The 20,812-nt window shown below is 39.5% G+C and overlaps 1 protein-coding gene across 14 annotated transcripts in view; it reads left to right on the top strand.

The window, feature by feature from the left end:
• Nucleotides 1-20,812, top strand: part of BPTF (bromodomain PHD finger transcription factor) — a 145,667-nt gene that overhangs the window by 76,876 nt on the left and 47,979 nt on the right. For all 14 annotated transcript variants that reach the window (XM_049637626.1, XM_049637632.1, XM_049637625.1 and 11 more), the window contains 4 exons: nt 11,493-11,622; nt 12,373-12,511; nt 15,855-16,034; nt 17,344-19,654. In XM_049637626.1, coding sequence (XP_049493583.1) covers nt 11,493-11,622; nt 12,373-12,511; nt 15,855-16,034; nt 17,344-19,654 — 2,760 coding nt within the window. The remainder of the gene's footprint in view (nt 1-11,492; nt 11,623-12,372; nt 12,512-15,854; nt 16,035-17,343; nt 19,655-20,812) is intronic.

Raw genomic sequence — 20,812 nt, 5'->3', positions numbered from 1 at the left:
TCACAAATGGGATGGATTTAATTCTTCCTAGGATTAAAAAAAAGAGGGTTGAGTTCAGGTGCTACAGAGGTGCTCACTGGGAGAGGAGAGCTGAATGGGTGGCATACCTTTATTTTACTTCTTTTTAAGATTTTATTTATTTTTTTCACATTTTTATTGAAATTCTGCTTAGTTAATACCTTTATTCTACTTCTTACTGATCTCTTTTATCACGATAGAACAAGGAGAGTCCAAGGCAAGTGTGCAGTAATGCTCTTGAGTCTCTGTTGCTCCTTCGTCCATTTACCTCGAGACATGACCAAAACAGTTCTGCCCCAACTTTCTTCTGTTCAGCGATCATCCAGAAGCTAATGGTGGTGGACTAAGCAGCCATGTCTCTGGTGACAGAGATCAGTGCTTGGCGAACTAGAGCTTAGCTAAATGTTGCTAAATAAACTCCAGTACTCAAACGTAACTTAAAGTGACTAAATCCTACCTTTTATAAATTCATTTCTCAATTTTATTTTATTATTTTTTTTAAAAAATTTTTTTTTTCAACGTTTTTTATTTATTTTTGGGACAGAGAGAGACAGAGCATGAACGGGGGAGGGTCAGAGAGAGAGGGAGACACAGAATCGGAAGCAGGCTCCAGGCTCCGAGCCATCAGCCCAGAGCCTGACGCGGGGCTCGAACTCACGGACCGCGAGATCGTGACCTGGCTGAAGTCGGACGCTTAACCGACTGCGCCACCCAGGCGCCCCATTCATTTCTCAATTTTAAACATTCTAATGGAAGATGGAATTTGACTTTTTTTTTAAAATCAAGGTTTTTTTTTTTTTTTTTTTTTTTTTTTTCTTCCTGGTTTGTCATTAGGACTAGCTTCTAAACAGGTTACTTAAAGTTATAAAATCATATCATGAATTATATTTGTATTGGTATGACACACCTGGTCATATATATGAAGAAACTCTTTTTTTTTTTTTTTAAATGTTTATTTTTGACAGAGTGTGAGTGGGGGAGGGGCAGAGAGAGAGGGAGACACAGGACCTGAAGCAGGTTCCAGGTTCCGAGCTGTCAGCACAGAGCCCAACGTGAGGCTCAAGCTCATGAGCTATGAGATCATGACCTGAACTGAAGTCGGACGCTTAACCTATTGAGCCACCCAGGCGCCCCAAAAGAACTCTTTTTTAATATGATGAAGTGAGATAAAATAGAATGCTTTGAATTAAAAAAAAATTTTTTTTCAATGTTTTTTTTTTTTTTTTTGAGAGAGTGAGAGACAGAGTGCAAGTTGGGGAGGGACAGAGAGAGAGGGAGACACAGAATCAGAGTCAGGCTCAGAATCTGAGCTGTTAGCACAGAACCCCATGCAGAACTCGAACTCACAAACTGTGAGATCATGACCTGAGCTGAAGTCGGACACTTAACCGACTGAGCCATCCAGGTGCCCTTAGAATACTCTGAATTTTAAAAAAATTAGACACCGAGATTCAGAAAAAATAGAAATTAGTAATAGGACTCTCACTTTCCTCAGTGCTCTCCTCAAAAACTTCCAGGTGACAGACCTCTAAGATTTGGCCCTAAAGAACAGTCTAGAAAGTCAGCCAGATATTTTATTCTTAAAATGGTTGCTTATTGTGATAGTCAATAATAAAGCTTTGAGAGCCTCCTAAATATCTAACAGTTGCAGAGCATTTAAAAAATAATGATAAGTTACGATTTTTTTGAGAAAACTATAAAGTTTTTGTTGAAAAACAATACTAGAGATGAAAGTATACCTAGATAAATGGAAATATATCTCAGGTTCATGTATAGAAATACTCAGCGTCTTAATAATGTTAATTTTCCTCATGTTACTACATAAATTAATTTCGATAGCATTGATAATTATCATTGGGCTTTCTGCTGAATTTGAGAAGGTGATTAAGAAATTTATATTGAGGGGCGCCTGAGTGGCTCATTCAGTTAAGCGTCCAACTCTTGATTTCGGCTCAGGTCATGATCTCAGAGTTCATGAGTTTGAGCCCTGCATCAGGCTCTGCGCTGACAGCTGTAGAGCCTGCTTGGGATTCTCTGTCTCCCTGTCTCCGTCTTCCCCTCCCCACTCATGCACTGTCTCTTTCAAAATAAATAAACTTATTTTTTTTTTTTTTTAAAGAAAGAAATTTATATGGACAAGGGCAGTAATAGAAAGGGTAAATTTGAAGGACAGGGTAGAAAGACTCGTCCTACCAGGTAACACAACTTACTTGGTAGTAATGCTGTGGTGTAGTTACAAAGAAATAGACTCGTGATACAGAGTAAACAATCCAAAAAGAGACCAGACCATATATGGAAATATAATAGATAGAGAGTAGCATTAAAAAGGATGAATTCTTCAGTAACAAGGGTGATGAGGCAATTTGAGTTATCTACATAGAGGAAAATTGGATTTCGTTTTTTGTATCCTACACATCCCGTATCTTTATAGTCCCCTCCAGGCAGAGTAATTCCTAAATGGTGAAAAGCAAAGCTGCACGAAGAAAATATAAAAGATTCTCTTTATGATTTTGGAATGAAGACAGTTCCTCCTTCTCTCCTTTCTGGCTCCTCTACTTCCCTCTCTTCTTCCTTCCACCCCTTTTTCCTTTGCCTCTTTCCTATGTTCTTTCCTTCTCCCTTTCTTCCATCCTCCCTTCCACACTTCATCCTTTTCTCTTACTCTCCATTGCTTTCTTTCCTTCCTGATTCATTCACTACGTCCCAAAATGTACCTAAGTGTGGGATTATTTCTTCCATTTATAAGCTGTTATCTATCAGGTAAGAAGAAGTGTACCTTTATGTGTCTGTGTATCTGCAGTTACAAATGACTTTCTTTTTTCACGTTTAATATTTTGATACATACGTAAGATTGTAATATATAAGCAATAGTGGGTCATAATTAAAGGAACACCTGTGAATTCATCAACCAATTTACAAATAAGAACATTATCATTATTACATCTACTTTCTGTTCACATTACCCTGCCTCCTTCTAGAAATAACTGTCATTTTTTTTTTAAGTTTTTTATTTATGTATTCTGAGAGAGAGACAAAGAGAGACAGTGCAAGTAGGGAAGGAGCAGAGAGAGGGAGAGAGCATCCCAGCAGGCTCCATGCTACCAGTGCAGAGCCCAACACGGGGCTTGAACTCCGGAAACAATGAGGTCATGACCTGAGCCAAAACCGAGAGTCAGATGCTTAACCGACTGAGACACCCAGGCACCCCTAGAGATAACCATAATTTATAAGTGTTTGTTATTCCCTTTTATTATGTAGTTTTATCACATATGTATAGATCAGTGAATGGTGGATTGTTGTCTGTTGTTGAGTTTTGTAATAATAAATCATTCTAAAAAAACTAAGCCACAGAAAGGTTAAAGGTACATTCCTTTTTTTGTACTATAACCAAAAGAGGGTTAGCGTTCACAGTATATTCAAGAACTTCTACAGTTCAAAAAGAAAAAAACCAAACTACTTAGTAGGAAAAAAGGCTACAGATACAAACATAATTCACAGAAGAGGAGACACAAATAGTAAAAAATATGAAAACATATTTTACCTTCCTGGTAAGATGAGATAAATGCACATGAAAACTAGGGTCTGGGGTGCCTGGGTGGCTCAGTCGGTTGGGCGTCCGACTTTGGCTCAGTTCATGATGTCGCGGTTCATGAGTTCGAGCCCCGCGTCGAGCTCTGCGCTGACAGCTCAAGAGCCTGGAGCCTGCTTCTGCCTCTGTGTCTCCCTCTCTCTCTGCTCCTAACCCACTCACATTCTGTCTCTGTCTCTCTCAAAAATAAATAAACATTAAGAAAAAATTAAAAAAAAAAAAAAAGAAAAGAAAACTATGGTCTGTTCTTTCACACCCATCAGATTGTTAAAAATTTAAAGAGTATTGGTAAATATGTGACATAAAGAGGAAGAGAATTGATACACTGTTGATAAAAGAGCAAATAGTATACTGGTTACTGCAGCCATTTTAGAGACCAATTTGGCAAAAACAAGGTTGAAAATGCAATCCTACTCCTAATTAAGTACGTCAGAGAGACCTTACATGTGTGTATGAGGAGACCTGTAGGAAGATGTTTCTTATAATATTTGGTAATGGTGAAATTTGGTCACAGTCCCTACATGCCCATAATGAGGCACCTTCAAGTTACGATGTGGTTCTGTAATGGGCTATTGTATACAGCAGTGAGGCCAGAGTAAGTGTCAACGAGATTGGCTCTCATACATGTACAAGAGAGTGGAAACACTTCTTTTCTTTTCTTTTTTTTTTAATTTTTTTAACGTTTTTATTTATTTTTGAGACAGAGAGAGACAGAGCATGAACGGGGGAGGGTCAGAGAGAGGGAGACACAGAATCTGCAACAGGCTCCAAGCTCTGAGCTGTCAGCACAGAGCCCGACGCGGGGCTCGAACTCACAGACCGTGAGATCATGACCTGAGCCGAAGTTGGCCGCTTAACCGACTGAGCCACCCAGGCGCCCCAACACTTCTTTTCTTAAAAAATACGTGGAATAGGATTCAATTTATGTAAAGTTTCAAAGCGTATATGTTGATATCATGTTAAAATGTTATTTGGGGATACAGAGATTTATAGTAAAACTTTAGAGAAATGCAAGAGCTATATGCTTGAAACTTAAGAAATACACTTTTATTTTTTTTATTTTTATTTTTTTTCCAATATATGAAGTTTATTGTCAGATTGGTTTCCATGCAACACCCAGTGCTCATCCCAAAAGGTGCCCTCCTCAATACCCATCACCCACCCTCCCCTCCCTCCCACCCCCCGTCAACCCTCAGTTTGTTCTCAGTTTTTAAGAGTCTCTTATGCTTTGGCTCTCTCCCACTCTAACCTCCTTATGAAAAAGAAATACACTTTTATTTTTTTTTCCTACGTTTTTTTATTTTTTTTATTTATTTTATTTTTTTTTATTTTTGGGACAGAGAGAGACAGAGCATGAACGGGGGAGGGACAGAGAGAGAGGGAGACACAGAATCGGAAACAGGCTCCAGGCTCCGAGCCATCAGCCCAGAGCCTGACGCGGGGCTCGAACTCACGGACCGTGAGATCGTGACCTGGCTGAAGTCGGACGCTTAACCGACTGCGCCACCCAGGCGCCCCAAGAAATACACTTTTAAATAAATAACAAATGGTCAAAGAAGCATCGTAATGGAAACTAGTAAACATTTTGAATTGAGAGTTTATGAGAATACTACATACATTGAAATTTGTAGGCTGCAACCAAAGAGTACCTAGGGGAAATTGATAGCCTTCAATGTGTACGTTAGAAAGGAAAAACTCCAAATTAGTTAGCTAGGCATACATCTCAAGAAGTCACCTCAAAGAAAGCAAATTTTAAGAACTACTATTAAATATTTGATGAAATAGAAAATAAACATACCTTAGAGCCCATCTGATGAGATTATCAGGAAAGAAAAAACAAAGGGGAAAACACAAGTAACCAACATCTAGAATAGAAGAGAGGATATGCCAGTCAGTATTTCTGATTCTCTCTCGCTGGCACTAGGGCTTTTAAACCCTCAGAGGGTCCACTAACATAGTATTCAGGCCTCCTACATCCATAGAAGAAGGGCTCACTGGGCTTCTAGTTTTGGGTAGAAGGATTGGAGAAGAGGGTCCGGAGAAAGAGGGAGAGAGAGAATCCCAAGCAGGCTTGGTGCTATTGATGTGGAGCTCTATGTGGGGCTCAATCCCACGAGCTGTGAGATCATGACCTGAGCCAAAATCAAGAGTCAGATGCTTAACAGACTGAGCACCCAGGTGCCCCTCTTTTTAACTTTTCTTAAAGTATTTTTCTAAATTTTGTTTATTATTTTTAAAAATTTACATCCAAATTAGCAGATAGTGTAACAATGATTTCAGGAGTAGATTCCTTAGTGTCCATTGCTCATTTAGCCCATTCCCCCTCCCACTACCCCCCCCCTCACTACCCCTCCAGCAACCCTCAGTTTGTTCTCCATATTTATGAGTCTCTTCTGTTTTGTCCCCTTCCCTGTTTTTATATTATTTTTGTTTCCCTTCCCTTATGTTCATCTGTTTTGTCTCTTAAAGTCCTCATATGAGTGAAGTCGTATGATTTTTGTCTTTGACTAATTTCACTTAGCATAATACCCTCCAGTTCCATCCACGTAGTTGCAAATGGCAATATTCCATTCTTTTTGACTGCTGAATAATACTCCGTTGTATATATATATACCACATCTTCTTTATCCATTCATCCATCGATGGACATTTGGGTTCTTTCCATACTTTGGCTATTGTTGATAGTGCTGCTATAAACATGGGGGTGCCTGTGCCCCTTCGAAACAGCACACCTATATCCTGTGGATCAATGCCTAGTAGTGCAATTGCTGGGTCGTAGGGTAGTTCTCTTTTTAGTTTTTTGAGGAACCTCCATACTGTTTTCCAGAGTGGCTGCACCAGCTTGAATTCCCAAGTTTTCTTAAAGTATTAACTGATGGGAGTTTGTCAAGAGAAATAAAACATACATATGCATATACATGTGTGTGTATACGTGTATGTATGTACATGTTGGCAGATGAAGGCATAATTATATGCAGTTGACCTAAGTAGACACTTAGAAACCCCAAGAAAATTGAAAAACTATCAGAAACAATCTGAAAACTAAATAAGATGGCTGCCATATAGAACAATACATTCTATGTGACAGTAACTATGTAGAAAATACTGTCTGAGTTCTGAGTGAAAATAACATTGTATGAACACATTTAATTTTGCTCCCTGCTTACCTCCATGAAAACTATGGCAAAGCGTTTTTTTTTTAAAGCATAAACCCATGGAGAAAAGAGGAACAATAGAGAATAAAGCACCAATAAAGCCATGGAAGCAGTAATCCAGGTAGACAAATGATAACCTACCAAAGAGGACCATATCCTAAGTCACTGGGGAGAGCTGAGAATTTTCCCAAGTTATACCACAGAATAATCAAATGGCACAGAAGCAGGAAGTCCATAGCAGTCCACTTTGGATCCGTACCTGCTCACAGCCCTACCAGATGACCCAGAGTGTGGTGAGCCCAGTGTCTTCCAGACCTTGCTCATGCCCTCACCCTTGGATTTCACCAGAAGAGGTTCTTGGAAGCTGTGACACAGAGACAGGTTTATTTTTTCCTGGGAACCTTCTTTTAATAGTAACAGCATTGCTCTTATGCTCATGCAGCTAGTTTTATTCTTGCTACTGAGTTTTCAAAAGCCAAACTTGTTACTGTTTGGGGTATACACATGGGTGGTAAAACTATAAAGAAAAGGGGATGATAACCCTAAAGTCAAGATAATGACTGCCTGGGAGTGGGACACACTAGCTTCAGATGTATTTGCTTTATTGATAAAGTTCTCTTTCTTAATCTGGTTACGTTTTATATATATTTTTTAATTGTAATGAAAAGATCCCCATAACAACAAAACTCTCAGGGTGCCTGGGTGGCTCAGGCAGTTAAGCATCTGACTTCGGCTCAGGTCATGATCTCGCGGCTTGTGGGTTCAAGCCCCGTGTCGGGCTCTGCGCTGACAGCCCAGAGCCTGGAGCGTGCTTTGGATTCTGTGTCTCCCTCTCTTCCTGCCCCTCCCCTGCTCATGCTTGTGTCTCCCTCTGTCTCAAAAAAATAAATAAACATAAAAGAAAATTTTAAAAAAACCAAACTCAAACAACTGGAATGAATTTAACAAGAAATATTTAGGATCATGTAAAGGAATCATTAAAACTTTATTAAAGATAGGAAGGAGGGGCGTCTGGGTGGCTCAGTCGGTTAAGCGTCTGACTTCAGCTCAGGTCATGATCTCACAGTCCGTGAGTTCGAGCCCCGCATCGGGCTCTGTGCTGACCGCTCGGAGCCTGGAGCCTGCTTCGGATTCTGTGTCTCCCTCTCTCTCTTCCCCTCCCCTGCTCATGCTCTGTCTCTCTCTGTCTCAAAAATCAATTAAAAACATTAAAAAAAAAAAAAGATAGAAAGGATACGCAGTAAATGAAAGATAAAGATATATCCTATGTTTAGATGTGTATATTACATTTTCTGAAACCATGCATTATGTTAATTATATTAATCTTCTAAAATTAATATTCATTTGCATTTTGAATAAGATTTTCCCTCCTTGAGGGGCACACAGGCTTGATCAAAATGATACTGATATATCATCTAGGAAAATTAATTGCAAGAAAAGGGAAGTAGGTATGAGGAAGAAAGGAATAGATATTGGAACACTTTTTTTCAATGTTCATTATTTTGAGAGAGAGAAGGGGAGCACATGTTGGGGAGGGGCAGAGAGGCGGGGGGGAGGGAGAGAGAAAGAATTCCAAGCAGGCTCCATGCGCTGTGTGAAGCTCAACTCAGAGCTTGATCTCAGGACCTGAGCCAAAATCAAGAGTCGGACGCTTAACCGATTGAGCCACTCAGGTGCCTCAATATTCGAACATTTTCGAAGCTACAATAAAAATAAGATTTTAGGGTAGTAGAGTAGAACAAAGAATCTAGAAATAGACCTAAAAACACATGTGAGCATCTAGCAATGATAGCACTGCATGTCAGAGAAGGAAGCAGGACCTAGGAAATTTCAGCCTAGCTCCCTGCCTTGGCAAAAACATTCAGATAAACAGAGATTTTTTTAAAAAACAATAACCAAAAAGCTTCAATAAGAAACCGTGGATTAATTTATGTTTTTGTTGTGATACTTTCTTTTTAAACAGATATAAAACCCAGATGCCATAGAGGAAAAAAAGTGGATATATGTATTTAAAATTCTGAGTGGAAAAATAATATTATAATCAAACTCAAAAGATGACAAACTGAGGAAAAATCTTTGCACCACAAATGGAAAGTTACCTTAAGTGACAAAGATCTTTTATAAGTGAGAAGGACTAATAGTCCAGTACAGACAAGACAAAGGATTTGAGCAGGCATTTTGCAGAAAAATAAGTACGAAAGGCCAGTAGACATTAACAAAATGTTTACTCTCTTGCAATTAAAGCAATGTAAATCAAAACAGTGGGATATCATTTCTCATCTCTCACTTGGGCTGATCATCTAGAAGTTTGTTACTAACTTGAGTGAAGGTATGGGAAAACACGGTGGCTTTGTCATTGAGGGCAGCGTGAAATGTGCAGTTCTGAAGAACAATGTAGCTTTACTTGTCAGCATTTTAAGTTCAAGGACCTTTGGAGTTAGCTACCCCACCGCTGGGGAACACTGTGAGCACTCTCCAAGTTTACCAGGGAAGACATAAAACATCGTTTATTATGGCTTTGTTTGTAGTAGCAAAGCAGGCAGGACACGACCCTGGGCACCCATGGAGATTAGGAGAGGGATTGAAGCTTGGTCTGTACTCTCGGTCAGGCTCTCAGTTGAACCATGGAGGTACAGAAGAGACACCTGCCACCCCCGTGTGCCTCCCCGTATGGACTGGCAGCTAGAGGCTACGCGCTGCCAGCCCGATGGGGCTTCTTCCTTTCTGGGGCCTCCGGGCTGCCAGCGGTAGCCCAGGTGTCTGCCCGACCAAATGGACTTGAATTCCTTCAGAGCTCGCCATTTTTGCTGCCGAAACCTAAAGATTGGCTCGGTGGCAGTGAGAGCAATAGAATTTACTCAAGGGTAGCTAACATCACAGATTAGCTATAATACTACCTCAGTGGCCTGGCGTCCTCAGCAAAATGGAGCCTTTATATCTGGTGATGAAAATGGACCTGTTTCCCATGTGAACACAAAAGCACAGGCTGAGCACCCAGTCCAGCCGTGAGCTCTCAGAGTGTCACTGCTCCCGTATCCTCCCCGCACAGTACTCTGTTCCTGGCCACTGTCAGCGAAGATAGTTCAGTTGCCACGTCAGACCTCAACTTGCAGAGAGCTTGAAAGCCTAGCCCACAAAAACTCTGTTGAGCAATGCTACCTGAGCCTGGGTCAGTCACTCCTTCCTCTGGCAGGCTGAGGCTGCCAGGTTATCCACCCTGCTGCGCCTACAGAGCTCGCCCCACTCCCTGGTTCCACGAGTAGTGGCAGATGGGTGGTATTTGAGTAAGTGAGTCTCCGGGGAGAATCTCCTCCCTCTCCTCTCCTTCCGTCAACTGGGAAAGAATGAAGCATGCTGTTCTAGGGTTGTGCGGCTGATAGGCATGAGCTCGCGGTATGCAGCCGCCTAGATTCTAGGGTCCTATATTCACAGGGGCACACAGCTTTCTTGAAAGTGGAGTTCAGTAGGGAGTTTTGGTGGGGGGATGGAGATCCAAAGGATTAAATTCCCCTCTCATATCTTATTAGCAGCTTGTCCCCCAGGTTGACAAAAGATCTCTATTTGTTTCCACAAAGTTATGCATGCAAGATTGGCTGCCTCTGGGTAGGGTGTAATAAAGCAGGTTTTCTACCACTAGAGGTCTCAGAGACAGGGTCCTCTCTTCATAGGTTTTGGTCAGTGTCCTTGTTTATGGGGAATATTCCCATTCACAAAAATGCAGTCTAGTTTTATTTATTTTGAGGGGGGGGGGGAGAGAGAGAGAGAGAGAGAGAGAGAGAGAGAGAGACACCACGTGAGTGGGGGAGGGGCAGGTAGAGCATCCCCAAGCAGGCTCCATGCTACGAGCACAGACCCCAGTGCAGGGCTCGAACCCACGAAACCGCAAGATCATGACCTGAGCCAAAACTCTGAGTCAGACGTCCAACCGACTGAGCCACCCAGGCATCCATCCCTCCAGTCTAATCATCTTAATGTAGAGCCTCACCACAGGCCTGCCTGTCTCCCTATTACTGGGTGCAGTGATAACCGTTTCCCACCCCGGGAAAAGAGTGTGGCCTATGCCCTATTCAGTGACTGGTGGCCTCATCAATGTGGTCCTTCCTTCCTCTTACCCAAAAGCAGGAACGTTGTCAGCCCTTTTCTCTGTGGATGTAGAAAGCCTGAATTCTACATTAGTGTAAAGGCTTTCAACCCCCCAGTGCTAGATAGAATTAGAAATACTGGTTGGTAGGTTTTTGGATTTTTTGGTCTTTTTTGAGGGAAGGAAATAATGTATTCTTTAATAGGGAACTGGTTTAATTATAGTATGTCCATGCAGTGGTGTAGATTATGTAATTCTTTAAGAATAGCCATATCTTCTGGTATATGGAAAGATCTTCTAATGCAATTATTCATTGATTAAAAACTGTGTAGTTGTGATTGTAATATATCCCTTTTGTGTAAATATATTGGTATATATATGTATTAATAGTTCCAGGAATAAGCCGTAAGGGAGTGTATTTCTTATTGGAGGGCATATGGGAAGGATGGCACGCTTTTGCCTTTTTCTGCTGTTTCATTTTTCCTGTTACGGAATTGTTACTGATTTTTGTGAACTGGGGTTATCTGGGTTGTGGGATTATAGCTAACCATTCTTTGATTCTAACTTCCTGACTTGCAGTACTGTATTTTTATCTTTTTAATGTATTTTTCAAAGTTAAGTGCAGTTCTTTCTATTCATATATTCTTAGGTTACACAGAATGACATCAATTGAAAGAGAAGAGAAGGAGAAAGTCAAGAAAAAAGAGAAAAAACAAGAAGAGGAAGAAACGATGCAACAAGCCACGTGGGTAAAATATACATTTCCAGTTAAACATCAGGTAATTTTTATTATAGTCTTTTAAAATAGTGTTAGCCATTTCTGAGGCTTGTATTCTGCAACTTTAGGTACTTAAATTTTGTTTTGCTTTTGGCACAGCCTTTTATTTAATATAGTTGGAATGAAGTAAGTCTTTCTGGCGATTTCTATAAGCAGAGGTTTGTCTCGGTAGAATGTAGGTGGGCTATTAGACTCATTGGTTGAAATTGTTCCAACACTGTAAAAATTGCGTTACATTTTTCATATTAGAAAGGGGTCTCGTCAGCCCTGGCACAACACAGGTTTGAATTGCATGGGTTCACTTACAAGCAGGTTGTCTCGATAAATACAGTATAGTACCTGTAAGTTCATTTTTTGTTCCTTGTGATTTTCTTAATAACATTTTCTTCTCTCTAGCTTACTCTGTTGTAAAGAATGTAGTATATAGTACACGTAACTTACAAAATATGTGTTAACTGACTGTGTTATTGGTAAGGCTTAGGTCAACGGTAGGTTATTGGTAGTTAGTTTTGAGGGAGTTGCAAGTTATACGTGGATTTTTGACTGGGTGGGGGGTCAGCAAACCCCCATGTTGTTCAGGGTTCAGCTGTCTTCAGTTTTTTCATGAATGTGTGATTCCTGTTGAAAATAAAATTGATTGGTAAACTTATTTGCCTGACTGTGGATCTTGTTTGGTAAAAATGTATAAAACCACATATGTTTTATAAGCATCCTCATTCTTGTTTAATCAGAGTGTTTTCATTCACACCAGGTTTGGAAACAAAAAGGAGAGGAATACAGAGTTACGGGATATGGTGGTTGGAGCTGGATTAGTAAAACTCATGTTTATAGGTTTGTTCCTAAATTGCCAGGCAATACTAATGTGAATTACAGAAAGTCATTAGAAGGAAGTAAGTAATTGAAGTTATTTTTCCTGTATTCATGTTTCTGATTTGTACTGTTTCTTACAGAATGAGGTTTACTGACCGTATTTTAGATGAAAGTTTTCTCTGAAATTTTTAACAGAACATGGCAAAACTACCAATGTAGTTGGTATAAATTCTAAAATATTTTAAACCTTTATAAAATATTTAAGCCTTTATTCTCAGGATTGTGATACTTAGAGTTTCAGTTAAAGAAAGAGGCTAGAATAGGACTTGTTAAAAAAAGAAAACAGGTCTCAGCCACCTAGTTGTTTTTCTGAAATCTTAAATTCAGTATTACTTGACTTCCTAAGGAGCTACATATCTGGTAACCTCAGCATTGTGGCACATAACAAAACCAAACAGCAAGTAGTGGAGAATTCAGTAACACTTCCACATAAACGAGGTATTAACTCAATTTGTGCTACTCGCTAACAATTTTATTAGTATTTAGAATCACAGAACTCTAGAGGGGAACTACCCTACTAAGAGACTATATATATCTATATCTATAGACTATATACATCTATGTCTGTAGATATATATAGATATATATATAGATATATAATTTTTTAATGTTTTATGTATTTGTGAGAGAGAGATCACGAGCGGAGGAAGGGCAGAGAGAGACGGGGGGACAGAGGATCCAAAGCAGGCTCCGCACTGACAGCAGAGAGCCCAATGCAGGGCTCAAACTCATAAACCATGAGATCATGACCTGAAGTCAGACGCTGAACCGAAGGAGCCACCCAGGCGCCCCAAGAGACCATGCGTTTTGAAACTCACAGCACACGAGCAGATTATTTCACGGAGATACTAAGTGACGTACAGTTCACACAGGGATAGAATCCTGACTGGAATCCATGTCTCCTGGCTTCCGTTGTCCTTTCTGCACACTACGTTGCAAGATCTCCTTTGTAATCTGAGCAATTTTCAAAAGTAGTTGTGCGCGCTATGCAGTGTAATTTGCTAGTCTTTGGTGCAATGTGTTCTTTCCTAAAAAGCCTAGGTGATAGTAGGTACTTGGCAAATATTAAATTCTATTATGATCTGATCATATCCAAGCAAAATGGACATTCTGATAAATTCTGAAAGACGGTCACAATTTTTTTATTGCCATTTTGTTGCTCCAGCTGCCCACGTAGCACTTAGAATTATAGAGAGCTCTGTGTTTACTTATGTCTGACCTGCTTTGTCTGTGTAGTAAAATCCAGATTACCAATAAGCAAAATATTTAGGCTTTTGCAGATTTATCTTGAATCCACTTTCCTTAGCATATGGTTTCTGTTGTACAAATGGCGGGCCTTTATCCATTCAGGTACCAGGTTGGTCTTCTAGCATCTTCAGAGCCTTTCCTCTCAGGTGGTAGCACATTGTTGGTTTAGCTTAACTACAGAATAGGAATTACGGTGAAGGCATTAGTAACCACCAATTTATAATCTCAGAACTGTTAGTCCCTATCATAATGGCTAAGATATCTAGTCTGATCATATGATAGAGGCACAGAGGTGTTAGAAAGAACAGAGAGAAACACAGTTCAGGGAACACTTGACAGCATCAGAAGACTATAGAGTGTTTGACTTGCTTGACTGCTGTGTCCCTTATCTCTAACCTCCATTCTAACTCAGACTGTATACCTTTGATTTGCACATTAATTTATAAGTGTCAATACAGGTATTAATGTGCAAGGGTTAATGACGGGTATGAATTAATCGTTTTTTTTTTAAATTTATTTTTATATTTTTATATTTATTTATTTTTGAGAGAGCACGTGTGTGCAAGTGGGGGAGGGGCAGAGAGAGACTCCCAGGCAGGCTCCACGCTGTCAGCATGGGGCTCCATCCCACAACCGGGAGATCACGACCTGAGTCGATACCAAGAGTCAGACACTTAACCGACTGAGCCACCTGGGCTCCCTTTGTTAATAGTCTGTCAAGGAGACCTTTCATGGAGAGGAAATCCCGAACGTTTTATAAATCGTCCATTTAAGTGTCCAGGATCTTAAAGCTTATAAATGGGGTATACTGACATATGAAGCTCTTTGTGAGCGACTTGAAATCGTTGAAAAAATATTGCCCAGTTATTCTGAAATAACTACAGAAGCATTGAAGAAAGAGAGTATCAGTTTAGTTTTTTGTCCTTTCATTACCTGTGGGGTCTAGACACATCCTGTCACCGTTTTCTATGATTCTTTTCTTCTCTCACCAATATCCTGCTGTCTTGACAGATACTGGCTTTGTTTTTTGCACTCTTTCCCCTTTCAGGCAGATCTTTTTGGAAGGAGTCGTTTTTATTTAAATAAAAAATAGGTTCACCTTGCTAAGTCCTTGGGATATTCGGGTTCAAGTGAAAAGAAAAGGCAGAAATGCCTCTAAGGCCTAAGAAAATTCATCTAGACAATAGTTCTATATCGTAGGCTTGATTTTTTTTTTTTTTTTTTTTTTACCTTCTGGAAAGTTGAAGCTACACAAAAGTAAAAGAGAATAATGAACTCCCATGTAATCATCATTCAACTTTAACAGTTATCAAGTTCTGTCACTCTTCTTTCACTTGTCACTCCCTACTTTTTTCCTAGAGTTGTTTCCCTTGTACTTAAAGCAAATTCCAGAAATCATGTTATTTTCCAGTACAATATATCTCTCTAGTTAGAGTGGACGTTCATAACCATCATGCTATTATCCAGTCAGCAAACTGACACTATTTAACATATTCATCTTGAGATTCTCAGTTCCTACCCCAGGTACCCCAGTTGTGTCAGAGAGGCCGTTTTACTCTTGGCAGTAAACCAGGTCCAAACAAGGCCAAACATTGCATTTAGTCATTTCCCTTAAGTCTCTTTTATTCTGTGATAAATGCTATGATTCCTTACCTGGGGGAGGTGGGGGCCAGGGGAAGTATGTAAACAAACTTTTGTAATTAATTTCATTGGATCTTGGATATCTTTGAAGTTTGTCCATGGAGTCTGGGTGAAAAATACTTAAGTATTTATCCTTCTAATATGATTCTTTAACACAAAATATGTTAGAAACACTGATAAAGAATCTGTAAAGTCATCGAACAGGTTGAAATAGTCGTTCTGTGTGAAAGCTTCTTTCTGAAGCACATCTGAAATGCAGTCTTCTTTTAATGGTTTAGGTCAGCCAAGCATATTAGGGAAGTATATACTGTCTTCTGTGTGTGTGTGTGTGTGTGTGTGTGTGTGTGTGTTTAATTTAAAAAAGCAGTGTAAATTGCTGAAAATACTTGATAATTTCCACTAAACTAGATTTATTACAGTAAATTGCTAATATTCAGAATACCTGTCATTATTATATACTTCATTCTTTTTCAGCCAAAAATAATGTGGATGGAAATATGGATGAATCAGATAGAAGAAAAAGTCCACGAAGTCCAAAAAAAATAAAAACAGAGCCTGATTCTGAGAAAGATGAGGTAAAAGATTCAGATGCTACAAAAGGAGCAGACCAAAGTGAAATGGATGTTTCCAGGATTGCTGAGAAGAAGGACCAAGGTAAGGAGAGTCCGGGGTGGAGGGCAGCCTGGGGATGCTAAGGTTGCACGGGATCTAGTTCGCACAACAGGAGAGGTACTGCCTTGTCTTTCTCTGATGATCACAGCTTTATTGAAACATAATTCATATTCTAGATAATCTACCCATTTAAAGGGTACAATTTAGTGGTTTTTAGTATTTCACTGAGTTGTTCAACCATCATCACAGTGAATTTTAGAGCATTTTCATCACCCCAAAAAGAAAGCTCATACTCCTTAGCAGTCAGTCTCCAGTCCTCCCTAACTCCCCTCACCAGCCTTAATGTACTTTCTGTCTCCGGATTTGCCTGTTTTGGACATGACGTATAAATGGAATCATGTAATATGTGGTCCATTGTGACTGGCTTCTTTGACCTGGCGTCATGTTTTCAAGGGTCATCCATGTTGTAGCAGGTGTCAGGGTTTTGTCACTCCTTTTTATTTCTGCGTAGTATTCCATTTTGTGGATGGTGCCACATCTTGCTTATCCACTCGTCGGTTGATGGCCATTTGGGTTGTTTCTACTTCCTGGCTGTTACGAATATTGATATGAACATTCATGTTGGGTAAATACCCGGTAGTGGAATTACTGGGTCATTAAGCTAACTCTGTGTCCAACCTTCTGAGGAACTTACATTGCCTTTTGTGAAAAGCTGTATTTTAAAAACTAGGTAAGATACTAGCCTTAAGATATTTTATGACTACAAAATATTTTATACAGAATCTTACATGAAGGTACTGGTGTATGGAGTAGCTGTCACAGGCTAAGTAGTTTCTCATTGTAACATTCTATTTTCAGATGCTAAGAATATTTAAATATTTACAATATGTGTGTGTTTTTTAACATTTTATAAAGTTTAGCCCTGTCCGTTGACCTATCTTAATCCTATGTCAGGAGCTTTCAAGTATATATTTATATTTAAGCCCTTGAGTGAAAATAAGAACCATTGGTAGTTTTTAAAATAAAAATATTATGGGGGTGCCTGGGTGGCTCAGTCGGTTGGGCGACCGACTTCGGCTCAGGTCATGATCTCGCAGTCCGTGAGTTCAAGCCCCGCATCCGGCTCTGTGCTGACAGCTCAGAGCCTGGAGCCTGTTTCGGATTCTGTGTCTCCCTCTCTCTCTGACCCTTCCCCGTTCATGCTCTGTCTCTCTCTGTCTCAAAAATAAATAAACGTAAAAAAAAAAATTAAAAAAAAAAAAAAAAGAAAAGAAAAAATAAAATAAAAATATTATGAGTTCCACATTTGAGAGTAAAAAATTTCACTTACGTAAATGTCTTTGTTTCACAGATGTAAAAGAAGTTTTAGATTCTGACAATGATAAATCCTTTAAGGAAGAACCAATGGAAATAGATGATGATGTGAAAACAGAGCCACATATCAATTGTCAGGAAAGTTCTCAAGTAGATGTGGTCAATGTCAGTGAGGGTTTTCATCTAAGGACTAGTTATAAAAAGAAAATTAAATCATCCAAACTAGATGGACTTCTTGAAAGGAGAATTAAACAGTTTACACTGGAAGAAAAACAGCGCCTTGAAAAGATGAAGTTGGAGGGTGGAATTAAGGGTATCGGAAAGGCCTCTACAAGTTCCCCGAAAAGTCTTTCTGAGTCTTCAGTAATAACTAAAGCAAAAGAAGGGTGTCAGAGTGACTTGCTTATTAAACAAGAACAAAGCCCTAATGCAAGTAATGATAAATCTGAAGATTCGATTCGGGGATGTTCACAGAGCGATCCCTCAATTCTTGGAATCAGTGATCCTGATCATACAACAAACAAACTTTATCCAAAAGATCAAATGTTAGATGACGTCTCCATTCAGAGTCCAGAGACAAACTGTCAGAAACAAAATTCCGTTGGAAATGACATAGATGAGAGTCTCTCTGAACCTACCAGTAAAGGCCAGGAACCTAGTAAGATTAACACCAAAGGAAGTGATTTTCTCGTTGATGACTCCAAACTAGCCAGTACAGATGAAATTGGTACTTTGATCTATAAGAACAAAAAACCACTCATACAGGAGGATAATGACACCATTGTTTCTCCTTCCCAGAGCCCTTCACTTCCATCAGTACCTAAAAGTATCGATGATAGAGATATCCCATCTCTGTCAAAAGCAATGGACTTTGAAGGAAAACTGGGATGTGACTCTGAGTATAATAGCACTTTGGAAAATAGTTCTGATACTATGTCTATTCAAGACAGCAGTGAAGAAGATATGATTGTTCAGAATAGCAGTGAAAGTATTTCTGAACAGTTCATAACTCAAGAACAAGGTATTGAAGGCTTGGAACCATTGAAACGTGAGTTTGTTTCAGATCAGTCCACTGGAAACTGTGACAAGAGATCACAGAGTAAGGTAACTGAAGCAAATGGTAAAAAAACAAGTCAAGAACAGAAATTAGAGGAGAGATCAGTTAAATGTATTGATCAAGTCAATCTAAAAAGTAGCACTGACAAAAAGAATAATGAAAATCGAGAGTCTGAAAAGAAAGGACAGAAAGCGAGTACCTTTCAAATAAATGGAAAAGATAATAAATCTAAAGTATATTTGAAAGGGGAATGCTTGAAAGAAATCTCTGAGAGTAAAGTAGTAAGTGGCGATGTTGAACCAAAGCTTAATAATATAAGTAAAATAATTCCTGAAAATGATATTAAGTCTTTGACCATTAAAGAATCTGCTGTAAAGCCATTCATGAATGGTGATGTCATCATGGAAGATTTTAATGAAAAAAACAACATGGAAACAAAATCATGTTTACTGAGATCTTCTGATGCTGGAGGTGACTACCAGGATGGCCTAGAGACCCTGCCTTCAACTAAAGAGTCTGAGAGTATACACACTACCACACCTCCACTGTCTTGTCCAGAAAGCAGTTCAACAAATCAGGTAGAAGATATGGAAATTGAAACCTCAGAAGTTAAGAAAGTTACTCCCTCACCTGTTACTTCTGGAGAGGAATCTAACCTCAGTAATGATTTTGTTGATGAAAACGGGCTGCCTACCAGCAAAGATGAAAATGTCAACGGAGAGTCTAAGAGGAAAACAGTCATCACAGAAGTCACCACTATGACATCCACGGTGGCCACGGAATCAAAAACCGTAATCAAAGTAGCAAAAGGTGATAAGCAGACTGTGGTCTCTTCCACAGAAAACTGTGCCAAATCCACTGTCACGACCACCACTACAACGGTAACAAAGCTTTCCACACCCTCCACGGGCAGCAGCGTGGACATCATCTCTGTGAAGGAGCAAAGCAAAACTGTGGTCACCACAACAGTGACAGACTCACTGACCACTGCAGGAGGCACTCTGGTAACATCTATGACCGTGAGCAAAGAATATTCCACAAGGGACAAAGTGAAACTCATGAAGTTTTCAAGACCCAAGAAGACTCGTTCAGGTACTGCTCTGCCATCCTATAGAAAATTTATCACCAAGAGCAGCAAGAAGAGCATATTTGTGTTGCCTAATGATGACTTAAAAAAGTTGGCCAGAAAAGGAGGAATCCGAGAAGTCCCTTATTTTAATTACAATGCAAAACCTGCCTTGGATATATGGCCGTATCCTTCTCCTAGACCAACCTTTGGTATCACTTGGAGGTATGTACTTTAAAATGTATTTGGGGAAGGGAGAAAGTCTTAAAAGCAGTATCTAGTAAGCATCTCTCTCTCTCTCTCTCTTTTTTTTTTTTTTTTGGTAAAAAATGAGATATAATGGAGATAAGACAGGGAAGCGGAAATTTAATGGGCCAAGTTAGTAATGGAAATAAGATACAGAGAATCTTGAATTTGGCCAGCTGGGAGGTACCAAAGTTTACTTAGGGAAAAATGTTAAAAGACTGAAAAAAATATGTGGGAATTCTTTAAAATGAAATTCAGTTTTACTTTTCACAAGACGGAAGAAACAGGGAAAACGTAGTTGTTTTTGTGGTCTGACTTTCCAAGTTACTGCCATGTGTTTTCCTGGGGAATGAGAGAGTTACAGAATTGGATAATCAACTTTCTGGAGTTTGGTCTTTTATTTCTATTAGGTAATTCATAAAAACATAAGATACAGGAGACATGCCTGTGAATCACACAAGGTCCATCATGATGTGGAAATCTTCCTAATGTAATTTATTTGCATGATAAACATGTGTTTTTGGAGTTCTCTGTTATTTATGTGCGAAGAGGTGGTCCCAAGAGGGTCCTGAGGAACGATTTTTTAAAACCCAGAAATAGTCTTAAATTAAGGTTTTCTGGGCATTAAGCTTTGGGGATGAGTCATAAGTACGTAGTACTGTCAGTTGTAAGATCGTGTAGTTTTATATTGGAAAGGATCTTAGAAATTCTTATCTTTTATAGATGTGGAATAATTTGCCTCTGGCCACAGAGGGACAGAGTTAGGAATAGTGCCCGGTTTTCCTAAACCCCCAGTCCAGTACTTTATCTGCTATATCACATTTTCACATATCTGTCCTTGCTTTGTCCTTTTTCATGTCCTTGTCTTTTTATCTTTTCACCCTCACCACTGGAAAGGATGAAACATAAACACCGAAGACGTAAGAGTTGTGTGGGGCATGCTCAGGAGTCAGGAACAGTCTTGATGTCTGCTAGATTTTGATAGGAACCTAAAATTATTCCAGCAAGTGACTAAGCAGACTCCATTTCACGTTAGGCTTCATTTCTGTGTATCTGTGATCCCACTTTCTTTAAGTTAAGATCATACCTGTGTGTGTGTGTGTGTGTGTGTGTGTGTGTGTGTGTGTGTGTGTGTGT

The sequence above is a fragment of the Panthera uncia genome, chromosome E1 (assembly GCF_023721935.1).
Source record: "Panthera uncia isolate 11264 chromosome E1, Puncia_PCG_1.0, whole genome shotgun sequence".
In the NCBI taxonomy this organism is placed as follows: Eukaryota; Metazoa; Chordata; class Mammalia; order Carnivora; family Felidae; genus Panthera; species Panthera uncia.
This window is presented reverse-complemented; position numbering and strand designations above follow the sequence as displayed.